Raw genomic sequence first — 19963 nt, 5'->3', positions numbered from 1 at the left:
TGTAACCTCAGGTATGAAAACCACATGCTTGTGGTCACGTGTCCACCCACTTGCACAGGAAGTACAGGAGTTGTGACAGTGGAGTTTGTGGGGCTGCAGAACTCTCTTCTTAGACCGGAAAACTCCTTTAAATATTCACCTACCAGCAACTACCTGGACATAGTGCAGGTAACTCCATGGTCTGCACCACCAAAGGTTAAACCAGCAGTCAGACTGCGGCCTGTGAATGGCTGCAGCAGTCAGGTGACATGAGCAGCACACCATGGGATGGGTATCTGATGACGCGCTACTCGGTCACATGCCTGCTCAGCGGTCCAGGGACTGGGTGACAGGTTGCCACTTCCTGTGTCAGCACACACCATACAGCCTCTGCATCCACGTGGGTTATTTCAGTTTACACATCCGGTTCCCTGGACAAGCTTTTCATTTTCCTGGGTGACCGCCTATAATCTTGACCGTCACTTTTGATTAGAAAAAGTATTTTCTCTGTAACATAATAAAGATCAAATAAGGTGCCAAATTTAGAGGCTTCCACACTGCATTCTGTTACACGTTCGGTGGCCTGTCAAGGCACCATGTCCGAACCCCCTGCAAAACGGGATTCGGGCTTATGCGCCGACGAGGCCACAGATTGTAAAACGCCTTCTGTCATAGATCCAGGAGAAGAGGGCGTTAGGTGAGTATTTAAACATACTGTACATGTCATTACATACTTATTTATAAAAAAAAAACTGCTTCTGTAGATGGTAAAAAACACTTCAAGAGTATGTAGGATTTTACATTTTTAGACTATAAAAGACAATTTCTCGAATCCTGTGCATACAGTTGGTTTGTGCTGACCTATGATGTCACTAGTGATGGGTGAGCACGCTCGAGTGCCAATGAGAGTATCTTGTGCAGCCCGGCGAGCCACAGGGACTCGAACATAGTATTCGAGCACGCCGAATATACTGTATTAGCACTTGTGCTCTGATAATACATCCGAGCATGTTCGCTCATCACTAGTCACCACCCAACCATTTTATTTGGTGTTTTGGTTTTTTTTTTACTAAAATAACTTCATCCAATTGATACACATCTGTCAAATCTTCTTGCAATTAGGGCTGCAAAAAACGCCAAGTAATGGATACTTTAGGGGAGGATGGAAAGCACATTGCTGAACATATTAGTTGCAATCCTTCTGAAAATACCAGTTCATCCCTTTTGATTCCAGAATGGATATCTGAACAGGGTTTCTGTGCCATTACTTATTCATAAGATTCAACAATATGATTTACTTTTGCTACAACATAAAAGGGAAACAGGCGAGTATCCGACTCCATCTGGTAAGTGCAGCTCCCAGATAAACATACAGCAGACATTCCTCGGCTGCTCGGAGACCTAATATGGTCAGCAGGAGGCCCCTGTGTCCTCCACAACCTTCCTCTGGTTATACGGGTTCCCACCGCAACGCTACACTCCGTCATAACAGCTATACACAATGTAGCAGGTCCATCTTGTCCCAACCACATATTATAGCTGGAATTATAGGAAGTATTTAGCAGCATAAGAATATTTTATATAGACTGTATACACACACTGTCTATAGGAGAAGAAATGCTCAATCCAACATTTTGGTGGACAGACTCACTATTTTGTGTGTATGGGGTGTGTTAGAAAATGGATTATCGGGCGTGTTGCGTTTTTATAATTACAGTATATCAATGGTATCCGGATTATCATAAAATAGGTTGCAAAAAATATTTTGTATACTTATTGAATTAATCAGATTACAAGCGTTTACAAAATGATTGTGAACTCGTGCAAAAGTAGATTATAACGTGTGCGTACAAGTATGAGTAGTAAGAAGCATACATGATGATAATGGAATCTGGGTACATCTAATGTTGCGATACTTATCTAAAACAGATACATACAGGGGTTGGACAAAATAATGGAAACACTTAACGTTTTGGCATCATAATCTTCGAACATGTTATAAACATGCAAACCGTGACATATGGTAATGTTTTGTAGTTGATTATTTGTGTTATGTGATATGTGTATGTAAATTAGGGTGGTTTCACATTAGCGCTTTTTAAGCGCACGCACGGCCGGGGGTAGCTCCGCCCCCGAGCCGGCTCTCTGCCCGGCGTGCCCGCCCCTTGCTTGTAGCGCCGCCTCCTAGCGCACAGCGGCGCCTGCGATCGGCGCACCCTATCTTTAGCATAGGGTGCGCAGATCGTGCGCAGGCCGTGCGCTAGTTGCGCTTTGACCTGCGCTGCGCACTTTTGACGGTGCGCTGTGCGCGCCAAAATCCGAAAAGTTTGATTTTTGGCGCGCACGGCGCACCGTCAAAAGTGCGCAGCGCAGGTCAAAGCGCAACTAGCGCACGGCCTGCGCACGATCTGCGCACCCTATGCTAAAGATAGGGTGCGCCGATCGCAGGTGCCGCTGTGCGCTAGGAGGCGGCGCTACAAGCAAGGGGCGGGCACGCCGGGCAGAGAGCCGGCTCGGGGGCGGAGCTACCCCCGGCCGTGCGTGCTCTTAAAAAGCGCTAATGTGAAACCACCCTTAACTGTTTGTTTTGCAGAATTGTAAGAACATTGATGAGAACCTGATACCAATGGCAGACCTCTCGGATTTTCAAAGAGGCCAAATTGTTGGTGCTCGTATGGCAGGCGCTAGTGTAACAGAAAGTGTCCGAATGTCAAGAGGTACTGTCTCCAAAGTAATGACTGCGTTTGAAAGAGAAGGAAAAACATCCGCAGCAAAGCACAGGTCCGGCCGAAAGTCGAAGTTGACTAAGCGAGACTGTCAGACTCTAAAGCGAATTGTGAGAGATCGCAAGACCACGGCTCCGAAAATCACTGCTGAGCTCTAGGAACACCTACAGAACCCAGTTTCCACGAAAACGGTTAGTCGGGAGCTGCACAAATCTGGATTCCACAGAAGAGCTGCAATTGGAAAACCGCTGCTCTCAATGACAAATGTTTCCAAGCGTTTAGAGTGGTGTAGAAACCTCCAGAATTGGTCCCTAGAGCAGTGGAAACGTGATCTTCTCAGACGAATCGTCGTTTACCCAATTTCCGACCTCCGGCCGAGTGTACGTTTGGAGACAGCCGAAAGAAGCATTCCATCCAGACTGCCTTCTCCCAACCGTAAAACATGGCTGAGGTTCTGTGATGATCTGGGGTGCTATTTCGTGGAGATCAGCCGGGCCAATAATATCCCATCATGGAAGAATTAACAGCCGAGATTATTTAGGCATTTTGGGCGACCAAGCGCTTTCTATGGTTCAAGCACTGTTCCCGGAGGGGAACGCCATCTTTCAGGATGATAATGCACAAATCCATACAGCTAGAATCGTTAAAGCATGGCACGAGGAACATTGTAATGAAGTTGAGCATCTCATCTGGCCCCCACAATCCCCAGACCTCAACATTATTGAGCATTTATGGTCGATTTTAAAGATTCAAGTTAGACATCGATTTCCGCCGCCATCGTCGCTCAAAGACCTGGAGGGTGTTTTAACTGAAGAATGGGCTACAATTCCTTTGGAAACAATTCACACCTTGTATGAAGCCATACCGCGGAGAATTGAGGCTGTAATCGCCGCAAAAGGTGGACCTACACCATATTAAACTAACTTTTGTTGATGTTTCCATTATTTAGTCCAACCCCTGTATGGTCCATTTAAAGGGGCCAAAGGGGGGGGGACGAGTGTTCATAGGAAAGATTAATCCTGACTATAGGCCTGTCTGAAAAGGCCAGCAAACACCAGATGAACATGCAAAATGCTCGTTTGTTGGGTGTGATAATTTTTTTTGTTGGCTTAAAACTCATTGTTATCTACAGCACAATTGCTAAAATGGGACAGAACCATCATATTAACAATTGTTCTGTGGGCATAGAATGTGCGCCCCCTGATCAGCTCGTATCTAGCCAATTATCATTTATCGGCCTATGTAAAGGTTCATTTAGTTCCTTATCTTTGGGCAGCACGGTGGCTCAGTGGTTAGCACTGTTGCTTTAAATCGCACCAAGGACAACATCTGCCAGGAGTTTGTATGTTCTCCCCGTGTTTGTGTGGGTTTCCCCCGGGTTCTCTGGTTTCCTCCCACATTTCAAAGACATACTGATAGGGAATCTAGATTGTGAGCCGCAATGGGGACAGTGATAAGGAATGTAAAGCACTGCGGAATAGGATGGAGCTATATAATTATAATATATTAGCTTCAGAGCCCAACACTCATTGCAGGCTTCTGCCTGGTCTCAAATGTCAGGGTTGTGGTAATCACCTCATAACACAACAAGGAGAGGTGTGCTCCTTTGGGATCAGTAATGGATGACATTTTTTGGGAGGGCGCAACGTCATGTTAGATAGGGAGCGAGGCAAAAGTCCATACATTATTGACATTGCACCGGCATATGCTAACAAGTGTATTTGTACACAGATTGCTACTTTTGAATTTACAACCATCATGTAATGGATCTTAGATATCCTTGGAAGGCCAAATATAATGGTGTATGTAGGGCTCATGCAGACAATCTGTGCCAGTAGGTCCGGACTGCTAATGCACGCACTGGACACGGGTCTCCCAACCGGAGCATTACAGCTTCTATCTTTCCGAGATCGGACAGAGATACACAGTCCTTTAGATGAGCCCGTCAATACACCTCTGAAGAGCGCCAAGTACATCACTCATTTGCTAGCCTTTTTACACAAGCCGACAAACAATAATAGGGGCAGAACAGTCTGTGATACAATTAGTCTCCATACAGCACCCTGTCGACAGTACACCACGTTTACACATAAAATGTGCCGCCGATAATTTGTGGTGACATCTACACCTCCGAGCTCTGCCAAATCTGTCTCCATTATGGAAGTTTAGCAATATGCATGATATAACAGGCTAACACGAGTTTTCCAGAAACTCTTTGGTGACGCAGTAGTTGATAACACATGGTGAAGTTTAGCTGGGTGCTCAGTCTCCTCTGCACAGGGCCGCTCCATGGAGTTGTCTTCCCTCCTAACTTAAAAACAAAGAACAAGAAAACACTCTTTAAATGGCCTGAGGCACAGACACTGCAGAACCTCCTTTTATGGGCTGATTAATGTGAAGCACACGTAACAGTCAGAAATATGACAGCCTATGGCAGTGGACTTGTATATAATTTTCAGCCATGAGAACATATATACCTATGTGATACAATACCCATCATAACAGCTGCTCGTTTCATTCATAGTCAGAAGTTTACATTGAGTATATATAGTATGTCTGTGTGTGGCTTTCAGCTCAGCAGCTCAGTACAATTACATCATTTGTTCTTAGCTCATGATGCTAAATCCAGTTTTTTTCCTCAATAACGCAAGAAAATGTTCACATGGATTTTTATAAATTTTACGTGTTTAATGCCCCATGGATGGGGAACTGTAAGATGCACAGACACAGGATAATGTACAGGTAACATGACCAGACAGACCGGGTGGGGGGTCAGCATAACCAGGAGGTTATCAGAGCTCCAAGGAGGTTGACAAAGTACTCACCCTAAAAAAAAAAAAAGAAAAGAGGAGTCCTCTCCTTTTAATGCTCTAGCAAATCACCCAATGCTTTCTTCTCTAGACCTCTCAGTAAAAAACATTAACTCTCGCAGCCTCCATTCAATAAAGTGCACTCTGAGCCCCCCAATCTTCCAATATCTGCCCAAAAATAGTTAAAATACAATGATCCAAAATGATAAAAAAAAGCTTATATAGTTAAAAGCTAAAATATTTTACTGATAGGTCAAATAGTGCACTGTAGTGAGACAGATTCCCTGGTCTATCCTTCCACAGGGATACAAAATTGCTCACCCTCTCCTTCTGCCAAAACAAATGGGCCAACTTCACTGAAGAACTCACCCTCCATAGAAATCTGTGCATCTCCCCTTTTTGTACCAAGGAGCTACAGGAATATACAACCCCAGTAGCATTCGTCAGACATCAAAGAATGAAATGACCTTCAACCAGTGCAATTAGCATCATACTGGACATTAATGTTGGGAAGAGATGACACCCTTTACACCATTACAACAGAAGCAAAGGAGCATCAAAGCCCTAGCTCCTCTGGTGACACCAACATTAGATACAAGAGTTCGTTCCTCCGCTGACCTGTACAGAGACGGGTCGTCCACTGCACCATGACCTGGACCCACATGACAGCAACCACTTGTGGTTTTCGAAAACCAAACACTATAAAGTCTCCTTCATTAGTCTTCGTAGGCAGACGGGAGCATGGAGAAAAATGTGGTTCTATTGAAGAAAAATGACAGAAAGGTTCCTCCACTCCCTGGCCGCTTTCGTGGTTGCATCTTCTGTAAGATGTCTTGATCAGCTTCTAACCAGTCCATAGCTTCATAACAGTAAAAAGTCCATCCCGTTATTGCAGATAACCACAGTCTCGGCTCCTTTTCTGAATCTATGGGCTGTAACTGTGAATTCTGTAAAGCCTATTCGTCAGTGATACGTCCCTCAGTCCAGGTATAAACTGCAGCAAACCTTATGGTCCAGGACAGTCATTACAAAACATGACACAAGAAGGGCACCATGTCCCTCGCGAGCTCACTGTGTGGTACTGAACCTGTTGGGGAAACTGGAACCGGAATGAAGTGGCAGGAAAAAATTTTTTTTTTTATTTCCACAAGCGTTCCCACTTCACCCTCTGTCCTTTTACCCAAATAAAAGAACCGTCCTAAAATTACTGCTGGGCAGGAGCAACTGTGTTCCCCAAGGATTCGGGAGGCAGCGGTGTCACAGGATCTGGAACAAGAAATACACATATTAGAGACACTCTGGACATTATAAAAACTCTGCTGTGGGACCAGCCCTGCCGTTTCATAATTCCAGCCATCACTTACCTCCCGTACTTTTCTATCTACAAAAAGTATTTACAAATTTCACACTGACCATAAGAGTAAGGGTATGTTCACACGTCCCCTCTTGCCGTGTCGTCCCCCTCCTCCCCTTCCTGCACATTTTACAATCCCAGGAAACAATGAGATTTCGGAAATCTCATACACATGTTGCATATTTTTTCCTTGCAGATTTTAAGCAGTTTCAAATCTTTAATTTCTCACACTTTTCACATGTTTTGTAGCGTTTTTCACCCATTCTAATAAATGGGAATGAAAAGATTAAAAAAGCATTAAAAAAAACCCACGCATTTATCCTGCCGAGAGACACGCATCCGAAGCAGAAACGCTAAGAAATGCCTGCAGCAAATACTTAGCTGCACATACCCTTCATAACCTGTCCCAAAAAGTGTTAAAAAGAATGAACATATCCAGTACAATGTAAAAACGACTTGTGTTCTTTGGGGCTTCTTGGTAAATATGAAACACTTAAAAGACACAAAGTGGATAAAAGTAGTGAGTGGACGTATCCCACAAAGTGAAAACACATCTCTATCTTATCACATCTCGACTTGTATCTGTATATTACATCCAAAGAACAGAGAAAAATATGAAAAAAAAAAAAAAAGTAAAAAAAAAATATAAAAAAAAAATACAACTTTGGAAGACGACACAAAAGTGTTTCCAGGTCATTGACTATCCCCTGAAAAATGACAAAGTCAATAGTGATTAACCAAACAAAATCTGACCATACACATGATAGCCGACGGACAAGCATTTGGGGGGCAGCTACCGCTTCCAAACACCCCATAAAAAACTAAGTTCATCTTAGCCGACTTGTCACGGGTTTTTAAATGAGAGAGTTGAGAAAGTCACCGTCATTGGACAGCCGCTTATCGACTGAAAAAGGTCGGGCATTAAAAATCAGACTGCCCAAACTTTATCTCCACCGACATCATCATCATACACATTAGACAGATGGGAGAACTGGACGATATCGCCATGTCTGGATTTGTCTCATGGCCTTCAGAGTAAGGCCGGGGTCACACTTGCGAGTGCAATGCGAGAAACTCGGACAAGTCTCTCGCCTCAATACCCAGCACTGCCGCCGGCACTTGGGACCGGAGTGTGCGGCTGCATGTCTTTCTATGAAGCTGCACACTCCGGTCTGGATGGAAGAAGCAGATGGTCGAGTTGCTTAGACAGTGGACTGGCCAGTACTGTTCTCCACTATCTTTAAGCCGCGGATTGCTATACTTATTCTGTATAAGCTAATCTGCATGGTGTTTGCTGCCTCTTCCACTTTGTGGCCGCTTTTTTTTAAACCCACAATTATACTTATTTCTAATAAGTTTTTATATTTTTATATATACTTTTTAGTGTAGGATTGTTTGTCAAGAAATACATATAGCTTTGTACAATATAAGTAAGAAATTTTCCTAAAAGCATAAGAATAGTTAGTGAAAGTAGAAGAAAAAAAAACACAACAGAGAATCAGTCAATCCAACTTTAATAGAAAAAAGCAACCAAAAAACTATTAGTGCAGCAAGTCTGTGCAGGGAGGTATAAAGAGGTCAGTAACAGAGAGGAGTAACAAAGTATACATGCCCACTGCTTCCCCAAGTGTCTAAGAAAGAACATGTGTGTGTGTGACACTGATGTAGAAAACTGAACTTAGAGACGTCTCGTCAAAATAAAATAAAATCTCTGTCCATAGAGATATTCTAGATGTGAAATCAGTGGGGCCAGATAGAATGCAAAACAAAACGAACACAACTGTGGCATTCACGCCATGGAAAATTACAAGCAGCATTGTAACCTGCCTGTGTAACCCAAGTGTCAATTTAAAGAGAATCTGTCAGAAGAATCAACCCTCCCCGAAGCCATCTATCTGGACATGCAAGTTATTGAAAGATGAATAAAATTGTACCTTGATATCTGCTATCCGATGTCTTATTACGAAAAATGTGGATTTATCTGGAATATGTAAATCAGTTGTTAAAATTATGTACAGCACAGATTTTCCTGAGAGTCTGTCTGTAGGGGTGTATACTTCTTGCCCCGTATGACAATAACCAATCATCGGGCAGAAACTTGAAAGGGAAAGGAGAACATGCCCCCACAATAGCTCAGTCAAAGTTTCTCGGTGTGAGACATGTAAAGACAGACAGTCTGCTCTCCCTGGTGACCCTGATGAGCTGTGTATGATTATAAAAGTTCTCTCTGCCCTACTTACAGCACTATCACTTCTTCAGCTTTCACAGCAGCCACAAGTGTGGGGGGGAGGGCAGTACAAAAGAGCTGAGCTTTGTCTCATTACAAACATCAGCTCTCCTCTCAGTGTTGTCATTACTGCACCTTCCCCACACTGAGGCTGCAGGGATGAAAGTCAAAGAAGTGTTAGTAATCACGCTTAATTTTGCGCTATGTCCGACACTTTAAATGTCATTACTAACTAACATTCATATTTCATCATGGCTGAGCTAACAGCACTGAGAGAGGAAAGCCGATATCACAAACCTTAGACAAAGCTCAGCTCTTTTGTAATGCCCCTCCCCACAGACTTGTGGCTGTTGTGATGAAAGCTGAAGAATTGAGGCAACCGAGAGTTCTCATAGGGATAAAATGTAACTTATTTCATTGTACAAAAAAAAAAAAAAAACACATGGCAAAAGTACAACAGTAAGGTAGATGATGGGACGTTTTGGCCATAATAGGACTTTTTTAAGCCAAAAACATAGAAAATAAAAATTCAGTCATAACATTTTTATTTCTGGCTTGAAAAAGGCCTATTATGGCTGAAACATAGCATCACCTACCTCACTTTTGCCATGCATGTATTTAAAATGGAATAAAAGCTATGTTTTATCCCTATGAAAAATCTTTGGTGGGACCTTGAGGGAGGTCACCCCGAGTCTGCACAGAGTGGCCATTGGTGCATGAGTAATATCCACTGGATGCAGAAAGCTGAAGAAGTGTTAGTAATCACATGGATCTCTGCTGGCACTTTGTAATCATACAATACACACCTCAGACACACTGAGAAACCTGTTCTAAGCCAACGAGGGGCACGTTCTCCTTTCCCCTGCATGTTGCTGCTTGCTTATGATTGGTTAATGTTATACAGGAGGAAGAAGTACACGTCCCTATAGGCAGACACTCGGGAAGACCTCTGTCCTGCTCATGGATCTTAACCGCTCAATTACATATTCCAGAGAAATCCATGTTTTTCTTAATAAGATTTCAGATTGCAAATATCAAGATATCATTTTATTCAACCTTGTTTGCACACCCAAACAGGCAGCATATGATGTTTGGGGGAAACCTTGAGTCATATATAGGAAGAGAGTCACAAGCAGAGGGGAGCATAAAGAAAGCACAGGAGACAAAGCCACCTATATAGTCACAGCGCTGCCCCAACAAAGAAACCGGTTTCCTACTTTCAACCAATTTTTCTTGTCTTTCTTTGACATACAGAATTATTAGCATGCAAGTTTTACCACTCATAACATATTAAGTGAAATGTGGATCAAAATCTGAAATTAAATTACAAAAATAATCTGTAATCTTCCCTGAAATCTTTACAGCTTCTTTCTTTATTGAAAAATGGGGCCTTGAAAAAACATTAATAAAATGTATTGTTCTGTACTTTTCTGCAAATATTCAGAAAGGGTTTCTAAAGCCTGATTAGTGCTATAGCTCAATCCCTATTAGACTGAAAGTTTATCTCAGGATATGGGAAGCCTCAACTTCCAAACGTTTAGAAGGTTTATAATGTGCTGTTCATTTCCGCATAAGAGGTGAGTGGTGCCAATGACGTTACGATCTCACACCTCCATTGAAACACGTGCATGATTGTCCGGTACGGTGAACACTTCCTATTCTAATGAACAAGGCACGTGCATAATACCTGCACATCGTGCCCGACCCCTGCGCACCGTGACCGCATCTTGGCAGGTGTGTGGGGTTGTAACATTCGATAGAGATGACTGCAGCACTCCATAGTGAAATCCCGCTGCATGCGTATATTAACTTCATAACACACATGTGGCAGTTTTTCTTTATGGAGCCTGGTGGTTCTCTCACTTGTACAAGGTTAGAAATCCCAATGGGCCAAGGATTCTGATCTCCAGGAAGCCAATTACCTGTTTTTGTACTATAAGTTTGAACGTCATTAAGCACTTCTCATCTTGATGAAGATGCGAGTGGCGCCAGATAACACCTATACGCTGATTAAGGGCAAGGATGTATGTACTGTGTCACAACTAGGATGTACCCTAAAGTCACTTGAGCCCCACAATCGCATTAATACATTTTCATGCATGATAGACATAATACTCATAACTGTAAGTATAAGAGTAGGTGCCTTGTAAATTCTGGTAAGATATAGTAAGACCTCCATTTCATTTCAAGGCACATTCACACAAATAATACCAATATCCTCCTACTATATTACATAAATGTTGCCAAGCTATGTAACAGAAGAGTCCCTGAACTATCACATTTAACACTGATATGAAGTATTCGCTTTTCCTTCAGCACTCGGCCCAGAATAAGAATGGATCACTTGTTTTTGCTCACTTTTTTAATGGAGCTCACCTGGCACAGGACTGGAAGTGATGGCAGAGCCTCCCTGCATTGCAGCTACGATGGCGGGGCTGTGAGATGCAGCTGAATTCAGGAAGGATGGCAAGTTAAGAGGGGCTGGAGACATGGTTACAGTAGGGTTAAATGGAGGTGCCCCTCCAACAAGACATGCTGCTGGGGGAAAGGTGCCATGCATGGAATGGTGAACTGAGTAGGGGTTAGTTGAAGGGTTGTGATGAAAAGAGTCAACTAAGTCACTACCCATATTAAATGGGACAGGAAAAGGCATGCTGGGATGCTGATTACCGGGCACCGGTGGCTGGGAAGGAACTGGTACTGCTGTTGGGATCAATGGGTTAGGTGTTTGTTGACCTGTGTATGAACCAGAACCTGCAGGAAAGAAATGGAGACAAAGAATTGTATTAATACTGATATACAATACTACACATACGTCTAAAGGGGGCTTTACACATAGCGATATCGCTAGCAATATCGCTAAAGCGTCACCAGTTTTGTGACGCAGCAGCGATATCGCTACATGTGATACTTGCCTCCGACCGGTTCCCCCGCTGGCTATCGCTGATCGCGTGAGATCCGCCTGGTCCATTTCTCTTCATCGGTTTCCTGCTGGCGCCGACAAGCGAGCCATGGACGCAGGCGGAAGACGGACACCCTCGCCGCGTCTGAAAGGTAAGAGCGACCGCTGAGCGCTGCTGCATCGCTGTTGAGATCTGCCTGTGTGGCAGCTCACTAGCGACCATTTAGCGATGCACCAGCGATCCTGACCGGGTCATAACGTGGTCGGGATCGCTGGTACATCGCTAAATGTAAAGGGGCCTTAAGTCTTTATCTCCTTCATATATTTACATCATCGGCCATTAAGTGACTAAAAGCCATAAGTGGATTAGACATCCACCACCAGCTGTTAACCATTTAAATGCTGCTGTCAATCACTGACAGCGGCATTTAACGTGCAGACAGGAGGTTCATCATTGATCCCTCCCATCAGCGGCCCTGTCACATGATCATAGGGCGCAGAAGGGTTGTCATGAATGGCGGGGGCCTGCTGAAGACCCCTGTGTCATCTCAAACCTCCTGTGAACACCAGCCTGTGATTTTTCCTATACATAGCAGGGCTGAAGCCCAGCTATCTATAGCACAGGCAATCGGACGGTCGCAGCTTCAAGTCTCTTACTGGAATATAGTAAAAAGGACAAAAAAAAAAAAGTTTAAAAATATATACATATTTAAACAAAAAAAAATAAAAGTCAAAAGTTCAAATCACCCGCCTTTTGCCACATTAAAAATGAAGCAATTAAAAAAAAAATATTAAAAATACAACACATATTTGGTATCGCTACATTCAGAAATTTTCGATCGAAATATAAAAAAAATGAATCAAACTGATCAGTAAACAGTGAGAACGAGAGAACAAATCAAAACTACAAAATTATGGGGTTTTTTTGTCGCCGCATTATTGAAATGAAATGTAATAAAAGGCAGTGAAAAAAATCATATCTACCCCAAAATAGTATCTGTAAAAACAACAGCTTGAAAAATTAACACATTGCAGGTATTAGAAAATGGCGACAAAAACTAAATTTTTTTTGACAAATTTTTGTTTAGCAAATAAAAAAAAACTATACATGTTAAGTATCCGCATACTCATACTGACCTTGGAAATCATATCAGTTTTACCATATATTGAACATGGTAAATAAAAAGCCCAAAAAGTTGTGGAATTGCACTTTTTTTTTTTTGCAATTTCACCACACTTAGAATTTTGTCCCATTTTCCAGTACACTATGTGGCCGAATGAATTTTGTCAATCAAAAGTACAACTCGTCCTGCAAAAATCAAGCGTTCATAAGGCTCTTTGGCTGGAAAAATAAAAAAAAGTTATGGCTTTTGCAAGAAGGGGAGAAAAAGAAAATGAAAAAGCAGAAAATTGCCAGGTGGTGCAAGGGTTAAGACACTATAGTGTTTAACAACTAGAAACTTAAGGCCACCATACACTTCAGACTAACGTTGGCTGAGCCTGCAGATATCAACAGGTTTGGACAACAGTCTAATGTGCATATGGGTTCCCAACAGATGATTGTCTCTGGAAAGGTAAGGGACTGACATGTATGATTTCGGACTGTCAAACCTTTTATCTTCCAAGAGACAAGGCACTGCCACAGATATCTGGCAGCGGCTCTCTCATAGAGAACACAAGAGTGCTCGCTCGGTCAAGCGCTCCTGTGTATGAGAGAGCTGTATGAAATGGCTGCTGGACAAACCACCTAAAGACAGCTTTGAAAAATAGAGATTTTTGTATACTCACCGTAAAATCCTTTTCTCTGAGCCATTCATTGGGGGACACAGATATCGTGGGTGTTATGCTGCCTGCCACTAGGAGGACACTAAGTAAACCAGAAAAAAGTTAACTCCTCCCCTGCAGTATACACCCTCTCGCTGGATGAGATTTCTCCAGTTCGGTGAAAAAAGCAGTAGGAGCTTAAACAGTTCAACAATAACCATAACTATGTCACAACATAAAGATGCTACAATGAGCCGGTAGGCTAAACAGGGTGGATGCTGTGTCCCCCAATGAATGGCTCGGAGAAAAGGATTTTACGGTGAATACACAAAAATCCCTATTTTTCCTACACCTCATTGGGGGACACAGATACCGTGGGACGTCCTAAAGCAGTCCCTGGGTGGGGAGCATATATCTGCTAATACCCCATGTACCACTGAGTCAACTCTGAGGTACTGCAGATTGCAGGATGCGTCTGCCGAGAGCTGCATCCGCAGAGGCCTGAGAATAAATTTGTTAATGCTTTGTAAAAGTATGCAGGCTGGACCAAGTTGCAGCCTTGCAGACCTGTACTGCCGAGGCTTGGTGCCGAATGGCCCAAGAGGTGCCCACTGAGCGGGTAGAGTGCGCTTTAATCCCTGCTGGGACAGGCGCGTTCCTGACACGGTAGGATTCTTGAATCGCCAAGCGGATCCATCTGGCTATCGTTGCCTTTAAAGCGGCTAGACCCTTCTTATGTCCTTCTGGAAGTATGAACAGGGCATCTGACTTGCAAAAGGGAGCCGTCCGTGAGATGTACCGTCTCAGGGCCCTAACCACATCCAGAGTGTGGAGGGCTTTCTCAATACGATGGACTGGTGCCAGACAAAAGGAAGGCAAAACAATGTCCTCATTGAGATGGAAATAGGATACGACCTTGGGTAGGAAGGACGGAGACGTCCTAAGAACTGCCTTGTCCTGATGAAAATCCGGGAACGGGGGCGGCAGGACAGAGCCATCAATTCTGCAACTCGTCTGATTGATGTAATTGCCACTAGAAAGACCACCTTCCAAGAGAGAACAGTCAGTGGTACGTCGTGGAGGGGTTCGAAGGGAGCCTCCTGTAGGGCCCCAAGAACCAGATTAAGGTCCCATGGTTCCAATGGCCTTCTATAAGGAGGCGCCACATGGGCAACTCCCTGAAAGAAAGTCTTGACTTGAGGTTTGGTGGCAAGTCTGCGTGGGAATAGCACTGACAAGGTTGAAATTTGGCCTTTGAGCGAGCTAAGCGCGAGGCCCGACTTTAGTCCGGATTGAAGGAATTCCAATATAGTAGGAATGGAAAACGCCATAGGGGATCGGCCATGATCCTTGCACCACGAGAAAAAGGTTTTCCAGGTGCGGTGATAGATGCACATGGACACGGGCTTCCTAGCACTCATCAGTGTGGAAATCACGTCGTGAGAGAACCCAGCCTTTGTTAAAATCCAGGATTCAACGGCTACGCCGTCAAAGACAGGGCCCCGGAATTCTGGTGGTAAATTGGATCCTGAGAGAGAAGATCCGGGCGATCTTAAAGTCGCCAGGGAACGTCGGCGACTAGGTGAATCAGTTCTGCGTACCAAGCACGGCGCGGCCAATCTGGCGCGACAAGAATCACCGGTACGCTTTCTGTTCTGATTTTCTTGATGATCCTCGGGATCAAGGGAAGAGGGGGAAAGATGTACGGGAGCCGAAACCGGTGCCACGGCAGAACTAGGGCATCCGCACCGATGGCGCATGGATCGCGTGATCGGGCGATGAATTGAGGAACTTTGTTGTTAAGTCTCGAAGCCATGAGATCCACATCCGGAGTCCCCCAACGATGGCAAATCTGCTGAAAAACCTCCGGATGAAGAGACCACTCTCCCGAGGCAAGGCCTTGGCGACTTAGAAAATCTGCCGCCCAATTCTCTACGCCCGGGATGTGGACTGCCGAGATGGGGGTATGATTGGTCTAAGCCCAACGAAGGATGTGACTCACTTCGTGCATGGCCATCCTGCTCCGAGTACCCCCCTGGCGGTTGATATACGCCACAGCCGTCGCGTTGTCGGATTAGATCCTGATGGAGTGGCCTGCAAGGAGATGGTGAAAACTCCGTAGGGCTAATCTGATCGCTCGAATCTCTAGGATGTTGATGGGGAGACAAGACTCTCGAGGAGACCACCGACCCTGTGCCGTGTGGTGACGAAAAACCGCACCCCAGCCCAGAAGACTTGCGTCGGTGGTTACTACCAACCATTGTACTGATAGAAAGGACTTCCCTTGATTCAGGGAGGATTTCAGAGTCCACCACTTGAGGGCTTGTCTGACCCACAGAGACAGAAGGAACCGACGGTCCAGGGAGAACGGGTTCTTGTCCCAGGCTAACAGAAGCGCATGTTGCAAGGGACGAAGATGGAACTGAGCGAATGGGACAGCTTTGTTCGCTGCTACCATCTGTCAAAGAACTCTCATGCTGAAACGAATGGAGTGAGAAACTGGTCGAGAAAGAGACTGCGCTGCTTGTTGTAAGACTCGGGTCTTCTCTGGAGGGAGAATGACCAACCCGCGGGAAGTGTCCAAGATCATTCCTAAAAAGGAAATCTGTTGAGCTGGCTTTGGGAAGGACTTTTCGAAGTTTATTTTCCAGCCCAGGCGAGAAAGTGTATTTACTGTTATTTCCACAGTTTCCTCGCAGGCTGGAAGGGTCGGACCCTTGATGAGCAGGTCGTCCAGATACGGTAACACTACCACTCCCACAGAGTGAAGAATGGCCATGACAGCCGCCATGACCTTGGTAAATACCCTGGGAGCAGTGGCGTGTCCGAAGGGCAAGGCAACGAACTGGAAGTGTTCCTCTTGAATTGCAAAACGTAGGAACTGCTGGTGGGACAGGGAGATTGGAATGTGAAGGTAAGCGTCCTTGATGTCGATGGACGCTAGGAACTCTCCTTTTTCCATGGAAGCGACAACTGATCGGAGATATTCCATTCGGAGCCGCCGTACCTTGACAAACTGATTTAACAGTTTGAGATCCAGTATGGGCCGCATAGTCCAGTCTTTCTTTGGAACCACAAAAAGATTTGAATAAAAACCTCTGAACCGTTCGTCCTGAGGGACCGGAATGATGAATCCGTCCTTTTGCAGCGTCTGAACAGCCCGAAGGAATGCTGTTGTCGTCTTCTTGGGGGTTAAGGATGGGAAGAAACGTGTTGGCGGAGGAGAGGAAATTCTATCTTGTATCCGGAGGACACCAGTTCCCTGACCCACTTGTCGTGGACGACCGCGAGCCAGGTGTGACTGAAGGAAAGTAGACGACCGCCTACTTTGCCATCGTCCGCCGGATACCACAAGAAGTCATTGCGTAGAAGATTTGTGGGATCGGGATCCCTGAGATCCGGATGCCCTGGGTCTGGGCTTCCAAGAGCGATTAGGTCTGTATGAGACCTGGGGGCTTCTGTCTCCGCGCGGAGGACGACCGGAGACGGAAGAGAAGGTAGAGGAGGACCAACCGGAGTTATTGCGAAAAGATCGAAAACGCGTCGGCTGTTGGTTCCGAAACGGCCGAACAGCCCTTTGTTGAGGAAGGAATTTACTTTTTCCCCCGGTAGTATCAGATGAGCTGGTCCAGTTTCTCCCCAAAAAGGCGACCAGTTTGATAGGGTAGAGAAGTCAGCGATCTTTTAGACGTGGCGTCCGCTCGCCAGTCGCTGAACCATAGGGCTCTTCTAATGGAGATTGCATTAGCGACAATTTGAGCAGCACCGTTGGCGGCATCAAAACAGGCGTCAACTACAAAATCCCCTGCGTGAACTGGCGACGTTGGTAGCCTCCGGAGGGAGATTACTACCCTGAAAGGCAGTAATTAAGACTTCTGTTGAAGCGGCCATAGCCTTAGTGACCCAGATTGCCGCAAACGATGGAAAAAGCACCGCTCCTGAAGCTTCAAAAACTGAGCGGGCGAGGTAATCAATTTGACAATCGGAGGGATTTCTGACTGAGGAGCCTTCCGAAACGGATAGGAGCGTTTTAGAAGCCAGCCGCGATACAGGAGGGTCCACAGAAGGGGACTGCAACCAATCATTTCATTCTGGGTCAAAAGGGTATTTAGCCTCAATAGACTATTGCCCTGTGAACCTCTTATGTGGTTGATCCCTATGTTTCTGGACAATGTCCTTAAAATCCGGGTCCTTTTAAACGAAAAAGCGTGTACTGGAGGGGGGAGTATTTTCCTCCTTCAACTCCAGAATCCTGTTGACGGATTCTATAAGTGAATCAAGCGACTCTTGGTCAGTTGGAGGATTCTGGGGGGCTGACGCGTCAGATTCGATGACTCGTACCATTAGGAGAAGGAGAGCGAGAAACAGAACTCGCCGGTGAAGCGCGAGCGTGACTGGGGGACGCGTCATGGGTCCGCTTTCTAGCTTGACTGTCCCTTGAATAAGTACGGCCCCTGCTGGTGGACGGTTCCCCGCCGTCGCCAGAGCCCTGCTCGGGTGGTGAAGCCGCCTTTTGACTTAAAGAGGCTTCCTGGAGAGAGTCTATAGTCTGGGTCAGTGACTCCACCGACCGTGACAGGGACGCAGGCCACTCAGGGGGACTAAACGCAGGAAGATACGCAGCAGCGGCGGCGAGAGGCGTTTGAGCGCAGGCCGCGTCGCAGTCCGTGCATAAGTAGATTTGCAAGTGGTACACACAGTATAAAACGCAGTGTGCTTCTTAGCAGCCTGTCTAGCTTCTTTAGATTGAGACATAGCGCTCCGGAAAGGGTTAACGGCAGAATCTGACTGCAGCAGCAGAGAATGTGCTGGGAAGGGGTTAAGCTTTAATCTGAGGGCAGATGTAGCTTACCCACGGTCCTGTACTGTGTCCCCCGGGAGAAATAGCGGTGGCTCTGTGGTGTCACCCGGTATCCGACAGAGGTCGCCTCACAGCTCTGAGGTGAAAAGGAGATGGCCCCCCGAGTTTAAAATTGCGCGTCTCATCAGTAATGAGAGGCGCCAAGAGGAGGGGGCGGCGACAATAGCGCGGGCGGCGCTAATCAAATTGCGGCCTATTAGGCCTGAAAAGCCGGGGGGCTCAATTTTTAGCCTACCCGCGGTAGGCTCCGGGGGCGGGGCGGCGCTATGGAAATTGCGGCCTAGCAGGCCGGAAAAAGCCGGGGACTAAATTTCTCGGGGCACCCGCGGATGCTAAGCGCGGGGGGGGGGGGGGGGTGTTGGGGCTGCGAGAGTGCGCCGCCGCTAAGTCAGCGCTTCTCCCGGGGACGGGACCCGACCCCGTACCTCTACTCCAGTGCTCAACTCAGCGCCGAGTCCATTCTTCTCATCCTGTGCTGATGTAGCAGAGCTGGAGGAGTTCTTGAAGGGGGATGCTCGATAGGTCCTCCCTCTGGGCAGGGGGACGGAGAGCTTAAGAAGAGGTATGCTCAATCGGTCCTCCCTATGGGGAGGGGGACGGAGAGCTATGGGGCTGATTCAGGGCTGAAGAAAGCGCTGCTCGATCTTCTCCATAACGGGTCTCCTGCGCTTGCCCTCGAATCCGTGAAATCGGTAAGAAAATCAGCCCCGTTCGTCGCAGGAAAGTGTACGTGAAGGGTTACTCCACGTGCTTGCCTGTTGTTGGTTCGGGGGAGAGCGGGCCATAGAAAGGAACCGTTGCCCCCTTCACTCCATTAATTAAAAAATAAAAATGTACAGAAAAATTCAAAAAAAGGAGATTTTTGTGTACTCACCGTAAAATCTTTCTCTTAGCCTTTAATTGGGGGACACAGAACCGTGTTATGCTGCTGTCCACTAGGAGGCGACACTATGCATAATCTGAAAAAGATTAACTTTGGCTCCTCCTCTGCAGTATACACCCCTGGACGGCGTCAGCCTTCTCCAGTTTTGTGCAAAAGCATTAGGAGGAATATACCAGAAACATAACCATGCCTGTAAAAAAGGCTACTATAAACAGGCTCAAACAACAATATGAGAACCCAACCGTAACAACGGCCCGCAAGGGCAACAGGGTGGGAGCTGTGTCCCCCAATTAAAGGCTAAGAGAAAGAGATTTTACGGTGAGTACACAAAAATCTCCTTTACTCTGTCGCCTCATTGGGGGACACAGAACCATGGGATGTCCCAAAGCAGTCCCTGGGTGGGAAGCAGTGGACGAATATTGTGCTGACAGTCCCCTAGACTTGGGGTCCTGCCGCC

The 19963-nt window shown here is 45.8% G+C and overlaps 1 protein-coding gene across 1 annotated transcript in view; it reads right to left on the bottom strand.

Annotated features, from left to right (window-relative positions):
* Positions 1–5372: 5372 nt before the first annotated feature.
* The window catches only part of LOC141078044 (SWI/SNF complex subunit SMARCC2-like), a 61371-nt gene continuing 46780 nt past the window's right edge, over positions 5373–19963 (bottom strand). The window contains exons 16-17 of the mRNA XM_073564850.1: positions 11473–11850; positions 5373–6781 (exon numbers count right to left, since the gene is read on the bottom strand). Of these exons, the coding sequence (XP_073420951.1) occupies positions 6720–6781; positions 11473–11850 (440 nt within the window). The 3' untranslated portion in view covers positions 5373–6719. The remainder of the gene's footprint in view (positions 6782–11472; positions 11851–19963) is intronic.

This window comes from Dendrobates tinctorius, unplaced genomic scaffold (genome assembly GCF_039654945.1).
Source record: "Dendrobates tinctorius isolate UK_male_01 unplaced genomic scaffold, ASM3965494v1 ptg000492l, whole genome shotgun sequence".
Taxonomy (NCBI): domain Eukaryota; kingdom Metazoa; phylum Chordata; class Amphibia; order Anura; family Dendrobatidae; genus Dendrobates; species Dendrobates tinctorius.
This window is presented reverse-complemented; position numbering and strand designations above follow the sequence as displayed.